Source organism: Petromyzon marinus, chromosome 54, assembly GCF_048934315.1.
Source record: "Petromyzon marinus isolate PM22_M1 ecotype Great Lakes invasive population chromosome 54, UKy_Petmar_22M1.pri1.0, whole genome shotgun sequence".
NCBI classification, from domain to species: domain Eukaryota; kingdom Metazoa; phylum Chordata; class Hyperoartia; order Petromyzontiformes; family Petromyzontidae; genus Petromyzon; species Petromyzon marinus.
This window is the reverse complement of record NC_133720.1, coordinates 4,109,700-4,124,089: the sequence shown is the minus strand read 5'-3', so window position 1 is coordinate 4,124,089 and position 14,390 is coordinate 4,109,700. Positions and strand designations below refer to the sequence as shown.

The following is a 14,390-nucleotide window of genomic DNA, read 5'->3' as shown; positions in this document are numbered from 1 at the left end:
AAATCAGCCTGCAGTCATTTCATGGTGTGACGCTGCCGTGTTACTGCGCATCACTCCGCGTTGCTGCATCACTTGCACCGCTCAGCTGGAAAAAAAGTCATTCATCGACTGTTCAGAAACAGCGCTATAGCGGCGTGCGTTCCGCGCTATAGCGGTGGCGCGCATTCCACGTTACAACAGCACGCGTTCTGCGTTGTAGCGGCACGCGTTCCACGCTGTAAAGGTTCACGCCCTGCGCTGTAACAGTGCACGTTCCGCGTTCTAACGGTGCACGCTTCGCGTCGTGCCAAAAGTGTTCCCGAATAGGCGAACCGCGTTGTCGCGAAAGAAAAAAAAAACGCGTTTCGGAGAGAATTTGACCGTAACGTGATGCGGATATGCAAACGAGTGGCTTACTGTGATTGGCGGTGTCTTCACCCACATTCTCTTCGATCGCTTCCACGGCGAGCGTGGCTGCTGCTGTGCTCGGCTGCACGCTTGGCTCATCGCGATCGGCGCCTTCGGGTAAAAAAAACAAAAGAAAATTAATTGAAAACTTCTGGCACAGCGTGAGCAAGCAAAAAGAGGTCACCATGGAATGTACTACAGGCTTTGTTCAACATCAGGAAATACATAAGTAAATAGAAACACAGCGATGAAAACAGATTAGGCGTTATACAGGAAGTCGTGAGTTCACTCCCTACCCTGACGCCTGTGTACTTGGAGTTTGCATTTTCTCCCTGTGGTCGTGTGGATTCTTCTCCGGGTCCTCCCGTTTTTTCTCTCCACATTTAGAATCAACGTCACGTGTTTAAGAGTATTTGGCTGCTATAAATTTACACATCATAAGCTACTTTGTTGAGCTGTCATTTGTGGCCATGTTGCTTCTGCAAAAAGAGCTATGCAGCTCAGTGGGGCCTCACCTGGTAAAACTAAAACAAAAAGTAACTTTAGATTGCTACTCTTTGGTTCTTTCGGTAAAGTCACGTAGGTATAAAGTATAAAAAAATATATAATATAAAATAATTTTATTTTATATTATATATATTTTTTATATTTAATAAATATACAATTTATTTTATATTATATATTTTGATATTGCATATTTTATACCTACGTGACTTTACCGAAAGAACCAAAGAGTGTGGATCCCTGCAGTCACGAAAACTTCAAATCTAGCATGAACTTTAGATTGGTTTTGATTTCGCTGCAGGTGGATTTCGAGCGATCCCTGAGGAAGTGAGTGGTGGTGCCCACCGGTGTTGCCTGTATGTGGAGTGTGGGCTCCGTTTCCCGGTCCTCCGACCTCCGGCGCTGGGCTTGACTCTAGCTCTGCAACACACAACCCCATGACGAGACTCGATTGCGAGTCGTCTTTTCGCGAGGGACAAATCGCGTCGCGATACGTTTCGATGCAAACGTTAAATGTCACGATCGATAGCAGCGGTGGCCAACCGGCGTCTCGCGAGCCGCACGCGGTTCTATCGTGGACCAGGTTACCACGTAGACCAGAGCGTTCGCCCGAAACAATAATGTTTTTTTTAATTTGCTTTTGTTTAACGTTTCGTGAGACGGGATGGGCCGAAGGTCATCCGGCAGAGCGTTCCCGCACCGATGATGGAGAGGCGGCGACTGGAAACGCTCTGCCGGTATCGAGGGAATCTTTAACGTCCACTGTGCAGCCAGACGGTTTGTATTGTTCAGTCCAGTGGCTCTGAACACGGGATGCATGCTGCACCCCCTGGCGGTGCGAGACATGGCCAGGTGCTTTTTTAGAAGGTAAATCGTCGAAACAAAAAGTCAGCGTGGGCACGTAAGTACAACTACTCTTGTTTCATCAAATGTATGTATTTATTACAAAAATTTTTTTTTACCGATTGAGAGCCAAAGGGGGTGCAGGGTTTGCAGTAAAGGTTAAGAACCCACTGGTTTAGTCGATATGAGCGCAGTATTGACCAGGGCGGCAGTGGGGCACGAGCCGCAAACCTCCTCCCCCCCCCCCCCCCCCGCAACCAGCAGCAAACCCGCAAGCCGCTCGGTTACGACGCCGACCCCCGTAAGAGCGACTCGGTTTGAGTTCAGTATCTCATTCGTTACACGTGCGATGTAACGACCCCGGAGACATCGACTGTAGGAACTCGCGCTCACACGACTGCAACTCGGTAGCACTTGATGCTTGCCTAGCGATGACGACACCGACTCCTAGATAGCTGGCTGACTACGAGCGAGCGCCGTCGACGCAGCGGTGGCAAAGACGACGGTGACGCCGAAGACGATCCCGATTCCACCCCCCGGTGCCCCAAGTCCCATTCACCGCTCCCTTTAATGCTCCCAGCGTGTGCGTGGCTCCGCCCCGGCCACGCCCCCTTTTCTCGAACTCTCCAGCGGGTTCCGGGCAGGGGCGGAGCCAGGATTTTCAGCCCGGGGTGACATTCAACAAATGTTAATTTCAAGAATGATTAAGAGAGAGTCAGGCTGTTGAACTCAGACGCCATCGGTTGGCGACACGCTCTGACGATGCAGTTGCACGGAGTCCGCCAGACCGAGTGTCGTACACTTACACGCAGAATGTCACCCCCTCTGTCACCCCCCCCCCCCCCCCCTGGTTCCGGGAGTCCCCAGATGGTTCCCCTCGCTGAACCTTGCCCCAGCAATCACCCCCTCTGACCGTTCCTGTGTATACTGCCTTACCGTCTTGCCCATACTGTTTACACACACGCAATTACCCCCGTGCGGCCGCTAGTCGGCGCACCACTCTACACACAGATTGTCCCGTTTAGCCAGTTGCCCGGCTATTTTACAGAGGAGATTGCTGCGTGAGCAGAGCAGCGAATAAAATAAAAGACTGAAAACGTCGACATCGCACGTTATAAATCGGTGCGAGATCATGCGCCGAATCTAAGTTGTGTTTTACCTGTGTGGATAGGCCTGGTCTTGAACTCGATGCCGTCTTGATAAAACTCTGCAACGTGAACAGAACTGCCTTTTTCTCCAGCTGAGTTCACAACAAATAACCACACGCTGACGTGAGTGACAATGTACACGGGCAAGACGACAGTCCCACATGTGATAAAAAAATATATATAAATGTTCGCACCACTCAAAGATTTACAAAGTACCCAGGGGGCTTTTAATTTAACTTTCAAAAAAAATATAAGCCCACTTTTCTTTCCCGAATAATTCAAAACACTTTTAAGTCACTTTTATTCTTCAAAATTGTGTTTAAAGTTGTGCATTTAACACATCCGAACCAACGGATATCATTCGTTTCTATAATCTGTTACGACTGGCCCTTTCAAAAAAATTATCAGTTTATTTTAGAAGTGTCTCATCTCTCTATTTTTATTTAACAAACCATGTAACAAAAAAAGCGGTGGATGGAGGGGGGGCAGAGGTATTTAAGAGGTATGTAAGAGGTATGTATGAGGTATGTATGAGGTATGTATGAGGTATGTATGAGGTACGTATGAGGTATGTAAGAGGTATGTATAAGGTATGTATGAGGTATGTATAAGGTATGTATAAGGTATGTATGAGGTATGTATGAGGTATGTATAAGGTATGTATGAGGTATGTATGAGGTATGTAAGAGGTATGTATAAGGTATGTATAAAGTATGTATAAGGTATGTATAAGGTATGTAAGAGGTATGTATATGGTATGTATAAGGTATGTATAAGGTATGTATGAGGTATGTATAAGGTATGTATGAGGTATGTATGAGGTATGTATAAGGTATGTATAAGGTATGTAAGAGGTATGTATAAGGTATGTATAAAGTATGTATAAGGTATGTATAAGATATTTATAAGGTATGTATGAGGTATGTAAGAGGTATGTATATGGTATGTATAAGGTATGTATGAGGTATGTAAGAGGTATGTATAAGGTATGTATAAAGTATGTATAAGGTATGTATAAGGTATGTATAAGGTATGTAAGAGGTATGTATATGGTATGTATAAGGTATGTATAAGGTATGTAAGAGATATGTATAAGGTATGTAAGAGGTATGTATAAGGTATGTATAAAGTATGTATAAGGTATGTATGAGGTATGTAAGAGGTATGTATAAGGTATGTATGAGGTAAGTATGTGTAGTGTAATAACGCCAGCTGGTGGACGGCAGCGGCAACTGCGGTGGACAGACAGCACACACGCCAGTGATGGCGTGAGCATGGTGTTGGCAGAGAGGAGGAACTGGGGCAAGGGTCACGGAGGACCCTGTCTGCAGGCCCCTGGAACCTGCTAGCGGGTTCGAGAAGGGAGGCGCGGCCAGGGCGGAGCCAGGCCACGCCGGTAGCATAAAAGGAGCTGAGAGCGAGAGCTCAAGGCTGTCGGTTCTGGGAGTGGACTCGTCTCGTCGCCGTCGTCTTTGTCATTGGTGCGATGAGGTTGGCATGCGAATGGGCCACCGTGCTGGGAGGTGATGTCCTTGCTGTATCCGTTGTCTTCTATGGAGAGGAGAGCCGGGATCCCTGGCAGGGAATCTGGCTCACAGACAGGACGGAAAAAAACAGTTTCGTGATTTCCAATGTCCATCGATGGTGGGTGATTCACTCGTAATCGGTGCACTTCGCCGTGCGAGTGGGGAGTGTGCGGTGATTGCGATTTGGGCGAGTGGGGCGAGTGCGAGTGGGGTGAGTGCGAGTGGGGTGAGTGCACCTCACCGTGTGGGTAGGGCGAGTGGTGTGAGTGAGAGTGGGGGTGAGGGTGAGTGGGGTGAGTGCCGGTGGGGTGAGTGCGAGTGGGGTGAGTGCACCTCACCGTGTGGGTGAGGTTTCCCACTTCCATTCACTGCCGCCGCCATCGCCGGCGTCTGCGGCGCGCTGTCGAGCCGCGGAGACGGAGGCGACACCGCTGCACAGAAGCGTGAGGAGTCAACGTACCCCACTTGAGCCGGCTTCTACCCCACTGAAGACTTTCGGGATTTTGCCCTGAACGATGCTTTGCGCAGCGCCAAGCGTCTCGAACCGCGACACTTTTGGCCTTTGAGAATTTGTCCCTCCGACTTAGCAGCGGCGAGCTGAAACGATAACTGGTTCATTACAGGGACTTCCCTACTTACTGACATTCCACTTACGAACTTTCAGAGATACGAACAAACCCGGTCCATATGTGGCATCTACATCTGCAGAACGTGAAGAACCAGTGGCATCTACATCTGCAGAACGTGAAGAACCAGTGTCATCTACATCTGCAGAACGCGAAGAACCAGTGTCATCTAAATCTGCAGAACGTGTAGAACCAGTGGCATCTACATCTGCAGAACGTGGAGAACCAGTGGTATCTACATCTACAGAACATGAAGAACCAGTGGCATCTACATCTACAGAACGTGAAGAACCAGTGGCATCTACATCTGCAGAACGTGAAGAATCAGTGTCATCTACATCTGCAGAACGCGAAGAACCAGTGGCATCTACATCTGCGGAAACGTGAAGAACCAGTGTCATCTAAATCTGCAGAACGTAAAGAACCAGTGGCATCTACATCTGCAGAACGTGTAGAACCAGTGGCATCTACATCTGCAGAACGTGAAGAACCGGTGTCATCTACATCTGCAGAACGTGTAGAACCAGTGGTATCTACATCTGCAGAACGTGAAGAACCGGTGTCATCTACATCTACAGAACGTGAACAACCAGTGGCATCTACATCTGCAGAACGCGAAGAACCAGTGGCATCTACATCTACAGAACATGAAGAACCAGTGGTATCTACATCTACAGAACATGAAGAACCAGTGGCATCTACATCTGCAGAACGTGAAGAACCAGTGGCATCTACATCTGCAGAACGTGAAGAACCAGTGTCATCTAAATCTGCAGAACGTAAAGAACCAGTGGCATCTACATCTGCAGAACGTGTAGAACCAGTGGCATCTACATCTGCAGAACGTGAAGAACCGGTGTCATCTACATCTGCAGAACGTGTAGAACCAGTGGTATCTACATCTGCAGAACGTGAAGAACCAGTGTCATCTACATCTACAGAACGTGAACAACCAGTGGCATCTACATCTGCAGAACGTGAAGAACCAGTGGCATCTACATCTACAGAACATGAAGAACCAGTGGTATCTACATCTACAGAACATGAAGAACCAGTGGCATCTACATCTGCAGAACGTGAAGAACCAGTGGCATCTACATCTACAGAACATGAAGAACCAGTGGTATCTACATCTACAGAACATGAAGAACCAGTGTCATCTAAATCTGCAGAACGTAAAGAACCAGTGGCATCTACATCTGCAGAACGTGTAGAACCAGTGGCATCTACATCTGCAGAACGTGAAGAACCGGTGTCATCTACATCTGCAGAACGTGTAGAACCAGTGGTATCTACATCTGCAGAACGTGAAGAACCGTTGTCATCTACATCTACAGAACGTGAACAACCAGTGGCATCTACATTTGCAGAACGCGAAGAACCAGTGGCATCTACATCTACAGAACATGAAGAACCAGTGGCATCTACATCTACAGAACGTGAACAACCAGTGGCATCTACATCTGCAGAACGCGAAGAACCAGTGGCATCTACATCTACAGAACATGAAGAACCAGTGGCATCTACATCTACAGAACGTGAACAACCAGTGGCATCTACATCTGCAGAACATGAAGAACCAGTGGCATCTACATCTGCAGAACATGAAGAACCAGTGGCATCTACAGAACGTGAAAACCAGTGGCATCTACATCTACAGAACGTGAAGAACCAGTGGTATCTACATCTACAGAACATGAAGAACCAGTGGCATCTGCATCTACAGAACTGGCCGGCGCGCGGCCAGCCAGAAAACATTTTTGTCTCTCTAAATATGGTATGATAATGATAAGCACTGCGGCTGTGACTTAAAAACTTGCACCACCGTGCGCATGTCTCACCATCAGCAGCAAGACCAGCGGCGTTTTCTCCCTCGGCGTGTGTCAGCATCTGGCCATCCACGATCATCATCATCCCTGAGCAATTGAGAGAGAGAGTGAGAGAGAAAAGTGGAATCGCAATTATTTGAATTCCGTTTCACCCCCCCCCCCAAATCCCGTCCCACGTGACGAAAGTTAAGAGGCAACGGGCGTTTGCAACGATGTGGCACAACGGGATTGTGAGGTCTGTGGATGCGACTCGGGAGAAGAGGGGCAGAAGAGAAGCTCATGGGGGGAGGAAGTCCGAGAAGCCCCTCCTCTGACCCCTCCCTCCCCTTGCATGAGTGGGAATTCTAACTTCGTAAAACTATGGGTCTTCGTACGTCTACGTAAGTGGGGCGGAACTCTGTGTAAGTTTATGAGTCTCTGTGTGAGTGTATGGGTCTCTATTGACATCTATGTAAGTGTATGGGTCTCTATGAGAGTGTATGGGTCTCTATTGACATCTATGTAAGTGTATGGGTCTCTATGTGAGTATATGGGTCTCTATTGACATCTATGTAAGTGTATGGGTCTCTGTGTGAGTGTATGGGTCTCTATTGACATCTATGTAAGTGTATGGGTCTCTATGTGAGTATATGGGTCTCTATTGACATCTATGTAAGTGTATGGGTCTCTGTGCGAGTGTATGGGTCTCTATTGACATCTATGTGAGTGTATGGGTCTCTGTGTGAGTGTATGGGTCTCTATTGAAGTCGATGTAAGTGTATGGGTCTCTATGTGAGTGTATGGGTCTCTATTGACATCTATGTAAGTGTATGGGTCTCTATGAGAGTGTATGGGTCTCTATTGACATCTATGTAAGTGTATGGGTCTCTGTGTGAGTGTATGGGTCTCTATTGAAGTCGATGTAAGTGTATGGGTCTCTATGTGAGTGTATGGGTCTCTATTGACATCTATGTAAGTGTATGGGTCTCTATGAGAGTGTATGGGTCTCTATTGACATCTATGTAAGTGTATGGGTCTCTGTGCGAGTGTATGGGTCTCTATTGACATCTATGTAAGTGTATGGGTCTCTATGTGAGTGTATGGGTCTCTATTGACATCTATGTAAGTGTATGGGTCTCTGTGCGAGTGTATGGGTCTCTATTGACATCTATGTAAGTGTATGGGTCTCTATGTGAGTATATGGGTCTCTATTGACATCTATGTAAGTGTATGGGTCTCTGTGTGAGTGTATGGGTCTCTATTGACATCTATGTAAGTGTATGGGTCTCTATGTGAGTGTATGGGTCTCTATTGACATCTATGTAAGTGTATGGGTCTCTGTGCGAGTGTATGGGTCTCTATTGACATCTATGTAAGTGTATGGGTCTCTATGTGAGTATATGGGTCTCTATTGACATCTATGTAAGTGTATGGGTCTCTATGTGAGTGTATGGGTCTCTATTGACATCTATGTAAGTGTATGGGTCTCTGTGCGAGTGTATGGGTCTCTATTGACATCTATGTGAGTGTATGGGTCTCTATGTGAGTGTATGGGTCTCTATTGACATCTATGTGAGTGTATGGGTCTCTATGTGAGTGTATGGGTCTCTATTGACATCTATGTACGTGTATGGGTCTCTGTGTGAGTGTATGGGTCTCTATTGACATCTATGTAAGTGTATGGGTCTCTATTGACATCTATGTAAGTGTATGGGTCTCTATTGACATCTATGTAAGTGTATGGGTCTCTGTGCGAGTGTATGGGTCTCTATTGACATCTATGTGAGTGTATGGGTCTCTATTGAAGTCGATGTAAGTGTATGGGTCTCTGTGCGAGTGTATGGGTCTCTATTGACATCTATGTAAGTTTATGGGTCTCTGTGCGAGTGTATGGGTCTCTATTGACATCTATGTAAGTTTATGGGTCTCTGTGCGAGTGTATGGGTCTCTATTGACATCTATGTAAGTTTATGGGTCTCTGTGCGAGTCTGTGAATCTCTAAGTCAGGAGAAGTGGACGTGCCGAGAGAAGGGGCCACAGGGTAGACGCTCGCGGAGTGAGAACGTCCGAGCAGCCGGCCCCCCGTGACTAGGCCTCGGCTCTTTTTACCGGGTAAAAGGGTAAAGGTGTCGACATGCCAAGGGGTAGGGTAAAGGGTAGGGTAAAGGTAGCGTGAAGTATTACCCGGTAGGGTAAAGGTAGCTCGGAAGTATTACCCGGTAGGGTAAAGGTAGCTCGGAAGAATTACCCGGTAGGGTAAAGGTAGCACGAAGTATTACCCGGTAAATACGGTACCTTGTTTACCGCTAAAAGCTCTGTGGCGCTGTCCGTGGCTTCCATTTAATAAGTAATATATATTTTTTAAAACACGCTTTAATGAAATGTACTTAGTAATGGAAGAACTCCACGACTCCAGGAAGTGGCCCCGAAGTTTGCCATAACGTAAGGGGCCGTGGCCAATTACAGCCAACGTCAGTTTACCGTGGACAATTAGACCCAAGCCGAAACATAACATATAAAAAATAATGTTTAAAAATATTTATTTTTAATGCTAGAATATAGTATTGTCATCAGTATGGCATAAGTATACCAAGTTTGCAGTCGATACCACATTTGGAAGTGGGTTAAAATTGAGTTACAAGATTTGAGGATACAACAACAACGACAACAACAAGCGTGTAAAATTGGAATCATCGAGAGTATTCTATACTAATTAAGCGCTCTACTTAGCATTTACCTGCTATAAACCTTTTCATGTGTAGTACCCCAGTAATTACCCTGTAATCGGGTAATTTGTATGGGGTAAGGGTAAAAGGTAGGGTAAAGGTAAACTCGTTGCTTTTTACCTTTTACCTTACCTTGCTAAAGGGTAAAAGGTAGGGTAGAATGATTGTATTGTGGTAAGGGTAAAAGGTAGGGTAAAGGTAGGCTCGTTGTTTTTACTTTTTACCTTTTACCTTGCCGAGGCCTACCCGTGACCACGACGCGAGCGCCACTCCACACGGGCGAGCAAAAGTGTCCGTCGCTCAACATCCGAAGCTATTGCAGGACAACCTGGCGTGTCCGAGTCAGCGGGCACCGAGGTGGAGCCGAGTAACGCGACAAAGGCCGGCTGCACGAGCGTCTCCAGAAGTGGGGGACGCGGTTAGATCCGTAGAGTTGTGTCCGAGCGCGGTTGGCTACGCACGGCGCGTACGTAAAGGGAAATAAATGACGGAGTCGATGAAACTCGCAAAATATAAAAGCTTGAAGCTCACCGGCTCTCTCCGCCTCCAAGTCGTGCGGCCCAGACCCGTCGTGTGGGTGACCCTGCGCTCCTCCTCCGTGGAACGCTGAGGAGGGAACAGCGCCACTCCATTCACCGCCACTCCTTTAGCCACGTGGGCTACCCGCGCAGATCCGATGGCAGTGGATTTGTGCCGCGGTGTGCGAGATTTCATGAAGAGCAGCACACCGCACGCCCCCTTGGACATTACCGTCTGTCCCTCCCAACAGCCAGCCAGCCAGCAAAACTTTTTCCAATATAACGCGCGAGAAACTGATGTGGCAGCGAGAGCAGTTGATGCGAACGCCGCCGCAGGAGGTCACACGTTTGGCCCAACGGCCCTTCGCCGACGACGCGTGATGATGACGAGTGAAATGACGAGCGAGCGAGTGTGCTCGGGCTGGCCGCGTCGTGGCTATCGCGTGACGATGACCGGTGGCCAAGCTTAACGAGCGAGCGGCAGACACGGAACGGAATGCTTCCGAGAGTACGTCTGCCGGGGAGATGGAGCGATGAGATCACCTCGTGAGCAGGGTCCGAGGCGGATTGTTGCATCGCGCGGTTAACGGGGTCTGGAGAAACATTTATCCAGCGGCGGACTGACCGTGGCGAGCGACGATCGATTCGCGAGCAGCTGAGTAATTTGCGGGGGAACACACCTTTTCCAAAACGTGGCAAATTTCGGAGGCGCGGCGCCAGGCACACGACGGCCTGCTGCTTGTCGAATGACGTCGCGGAAAAACTCGATGAACGTTCACCGTGAGGCGGGAGCGGCAGCGTATTGACGGACGATGCGCCCGCAGCACTGACCGGGGCGGCCGCTGGGCTCGAACCGCGAACCTCCGCAACGAGGTTCGCTTGCTTGTGTCTCCGGGCGCGAGTGTGCACCGCGCGACTTGCGTGAGTTAAATGACTCTACCTGAATCAATTCCAGCGCCACCACCGCCAGCACCACCCAGTCCATCGAATAAGCCCAGCGACTCGCCTCCGTCCGCACCGTGGCCTGACACACACACGCGCGCACGCTTTAATTGAAATTTTACAAATATATATATAAAACAGCGAGGTGTCTGTAAAAAAAAGGGGGCATCTTTAGCGAATTGTAATCAAGACAGCGGTTTCACCCACGCGGTTAAAATGCGGGCAACGTGCATTCGGCAAAAGAGACACTCAACACATTTGTCACGGGCACACTCAGGGCTTTAAATGGCCAACTAATGTGCATATATAGCGTGCTTCACAAAAATGTTAACACTTACATGGGACTATCGTTTTAATGGGAAGATAATGGATAATAATAATACACGGTAACGTGATAAGGAAAGGTCAAAGAGTCTCCCACTTGTTCGTCATCGTTGTCAACACGTGACCTGGAATCTTTTCCAGGTGGTCTCCAGGGTCCGGAGGAGGAGGCACATTTCTCGCGGTATTGTTGCAAATTTCTCAAAAGTGTAAAAAAAAATAATTCCAAGCACCCTGTGTATAATAGGCCACACGTTTCCTTTGTCATGGCACGCCAATCGTGACAAAGCAAAGCGACGATTTTATTTCACCGTTTAGGGGGGGGGGGGGGTCACAATTGCATTCTGTAACATTTCCTGTGAATACTCTTTGGTTCCTTCGGTAAAGTGATGCAGTTATAAAACAAAATAAATCAGGCAGACAGTCCGCCTCAGCAGCAGGACCACGCTTTCCCACCTGATGACGGACGCTTGTGTGTGCGCCCGAAACGTCGTGATTTATTTGATTTTTTTTCTACCTACGTGACTTTGCCGGAAGAACCAAAGCGTATGGATTCACGAAAGATTCAAATCAAGATTTCTTGTGAACGGAGAGAGCGCCTGTCGTGGCTGCAAAGGTGGCATGCAATTAAGAATAAAGATGAACAAATTAACTGGATTATTCGGTCCTTCCCTTGCCGTGCAGTTCCGGGCCGCGGGGGGCAGGGGGGAGCGGTTAATTGAACATACTTCACTACACCGGTCAGTGACAGTGGGGGGTATCAAGGAGAGAGCATGGAGGCACAATGCCCTCTGCTGCACACCACGGCGCGTGCACACTTGGAGGAGACGCGAGACGATCGATGAGCACGCTTCGTCTTTTTGACGTAGTACCCGGCGACTGGCCCGCATCCTTTTTTACGCACACAAAGGCAAAGATCCCCCGTATAGCGTGAACAGACTGTTGGGGCAAGTGCTGTTAGCGAGCACCTATGAAGACCGGGGGGGGTGGGTGGACAGCACCACGCCCGGCCGCCTTTGCCTCCCCAGTGGCGATGTTTACACACCGCACCAGGTACTCATTTGAGGCCGAGTCGACCTAGGAGGGGGGGGGGGCCCATGACCGGTTCAGATAATCGTCACTGGTGTTGGCCATGGGTTCACGCTCACCGCTGCACCACCGCTCACCACTCATCATTATACCTGCATCAATTCCAGCGCCGGCACCACCCATCCCGTCGTGTGAGCCAGGGGTCTGGCCTCCATCCACACCGTATCCTTACCCACAGACACACAGATACACATACAGACACACACACAGATCCATTAACATTAAGGGGCACAGTATAATCCATGATAAGACAATCGTAATTGTACGGCAATGTCATTTTGTTTGGTTAAAATTGTTAGCAACATACTACTTGTATATTTAAGTTGGGCTTTGTTTTTCGTGATCAAAAGATTTTGTTATCTTCAACAGCACGTAACGAAAAAAAGTGGATGTAAAAAAATTAGTAATAATGATCATTAATAAAAAGAAAATTCATGATTATTACAGTTAGGGCTGGAACGATGTATCAGTCAATTGATTAATCTCAATCCTGTAATATTGATTTGAAGCTTTTGTGACTGCAGGAATCCATACTCTTTGGTTCTATTCGGTAAAGTCACGTAGGTAGAAATAAAATAAAACAAATCACGACGTGATTGTTGCTGCATTGGCATTGTTGTTTCATTGGCATTGTTGCTGCATTGACATTGTTGCTGCATTGGCATTGTTGCTGCATTGGCATTGTTGCTGCATTGGCATTGTTGCTGCATTGGCATTGTTGCTGCATTGGCATTGTTGCTACATTGTTGCTGCATTGGCATTGTTGCTTCATTGACATTGTTGCTACATTGGCACTCGTGCACCGCCCATGCTTCTGGTGCTGTTGATACACTTGGGCTACGCCCATCCCCAAACCTTGATAAACAGTTTGCCTTTAGAGGCTGACTCAATCCTCGAGTTCACGACAAGTACACCGTATAGCACGTGTAAGAATCAACGCTCTCTAATTCGTATCGAGGGTATTGTACACGGTACGCAAGGGTTCTACATCATCCTTGTGTAGTGTGCTAATTCACAGACACTAATAGGGGGTACTCTCTCTCTCTCTCTCTTTTATTCCGGCCTTCACAGCCTTAGGGGATAACCACACACTAGGTCGGGACAGCCAACATGCTGCCAGACCCACAGCTTTCAGAAGGCGAAGATCACGACGACGACGACGGCGACGACAAGTTCCACTCCAGATCGCAGCAGCCCCGACTGTGAGTCGGGAGCTCGCCTTTAATCCTGCCCAGCGTGGCCAGGCTCCACCCTCGGCCCCGCACCCCTCTGAATCCCCCAGAGGGCGCCGTGCCTTGCCCACAGGTGCAACTGGTAGAACGGGCTGCTGTTACCCCGAATTCGATTGTCTACCAATCTCCCAGCGGCACGCGCTACAGTGACTCATTCCACGTCACTACACTTGTAACCACGGCCCAGTTCACGGGCCAACGTTGGGATTACCCTGGAACAACGTTAGGATTACCCTGGAACAACGTTGGGATTGCCCTGGAACAACGTTGGGATTACACTGGAACAACGTTGGGATTACCCTGGAACAACGTTGGGATTACCCTGGAACAACGTTGGGATTACCCTGGAACAACGTTGGGATAACCCTGGAACAACGTTGGGATAACCCTGGAACAACGTTGGGATAACCCTGGAACAACGTTGGGATTACCCTGGAACAACGTTGGGATTACCCTGGAACAACGTTGGGATTACCCTGGAACAACGTTGGGATTGCCCTGGAACAACGTTGGGATTACACTGGAACAACGTTGGGATTACCCTGGAACAACGTTGGGATTACCCTGGAACAACGTTGGGATTACCCTGGAACAACGTTGGGATAACCCTGGAACAACGTTGGGATAACCCTGGAACAACGTTGGGATAACCCTGGAACAACGTTGGGATTACCCTGGAACAACGTTGGGATTACCCTGGAACAACGTTGGGATTACCCT

General features: G+C 48.3%; 1 protein-coding gene across 4 annotated transcripts in view; it reads right to left on the bottom strand.

Moving 5' to 3' along the window:
• The window catches only part of LOC116954179 (uncharacterized), a 73,481-nt gene that overhangs the window by 26,414 nt on the left and 32,677 nt on the right, over positions 1 to 14,390 (bottom strand). For 3 of the 4 annotated variants that reach the window (XM_032974669.2, XM_032974672.2, XM_076052091.1), the window contains exons 8-16: positions 12,531 to 12,605; positions 11,027 to 11,110; positions 10,100 to 10,174; positions 6,876 to 6,950; positions 4,747 to 4,839; positions 4,395 to 4,469; positions 2,894 to 2,974; positions 1,237 to 1,311; positions 397 to 498 (exon numbers count right to left, since the gene is read on the bottom strand). In XM_032974669.2, coding sequence (XP_032830560.2) covers positions 397 to 498; positions 1,237 to 1,311; positions 2,894 to 2,974; positions 4,395 to 4,469; positions 4,747 to 4,839; positions 6,876 to 6,950; positions 10,100 to 10,174; positions 11,027 to 11,110; positions 12,531 to 12,605 — 735 coding nt within the window. The remainder of the gene's footprint in view (positions 1 to 396; positions 499 to 1,236; positions 1,312 to 2,893; positions 2,975 to 4,394; positions 4,470 to 4,746; positions 4,840 to 6,875; positions 6,951 to 10,099; positions 10,175 to 11,026; positions 11,111 to 12,530; positions 12,606 to 14,390) is intronic. The other variant, XM_032974670.2, reaches the window with a different exon arrangement.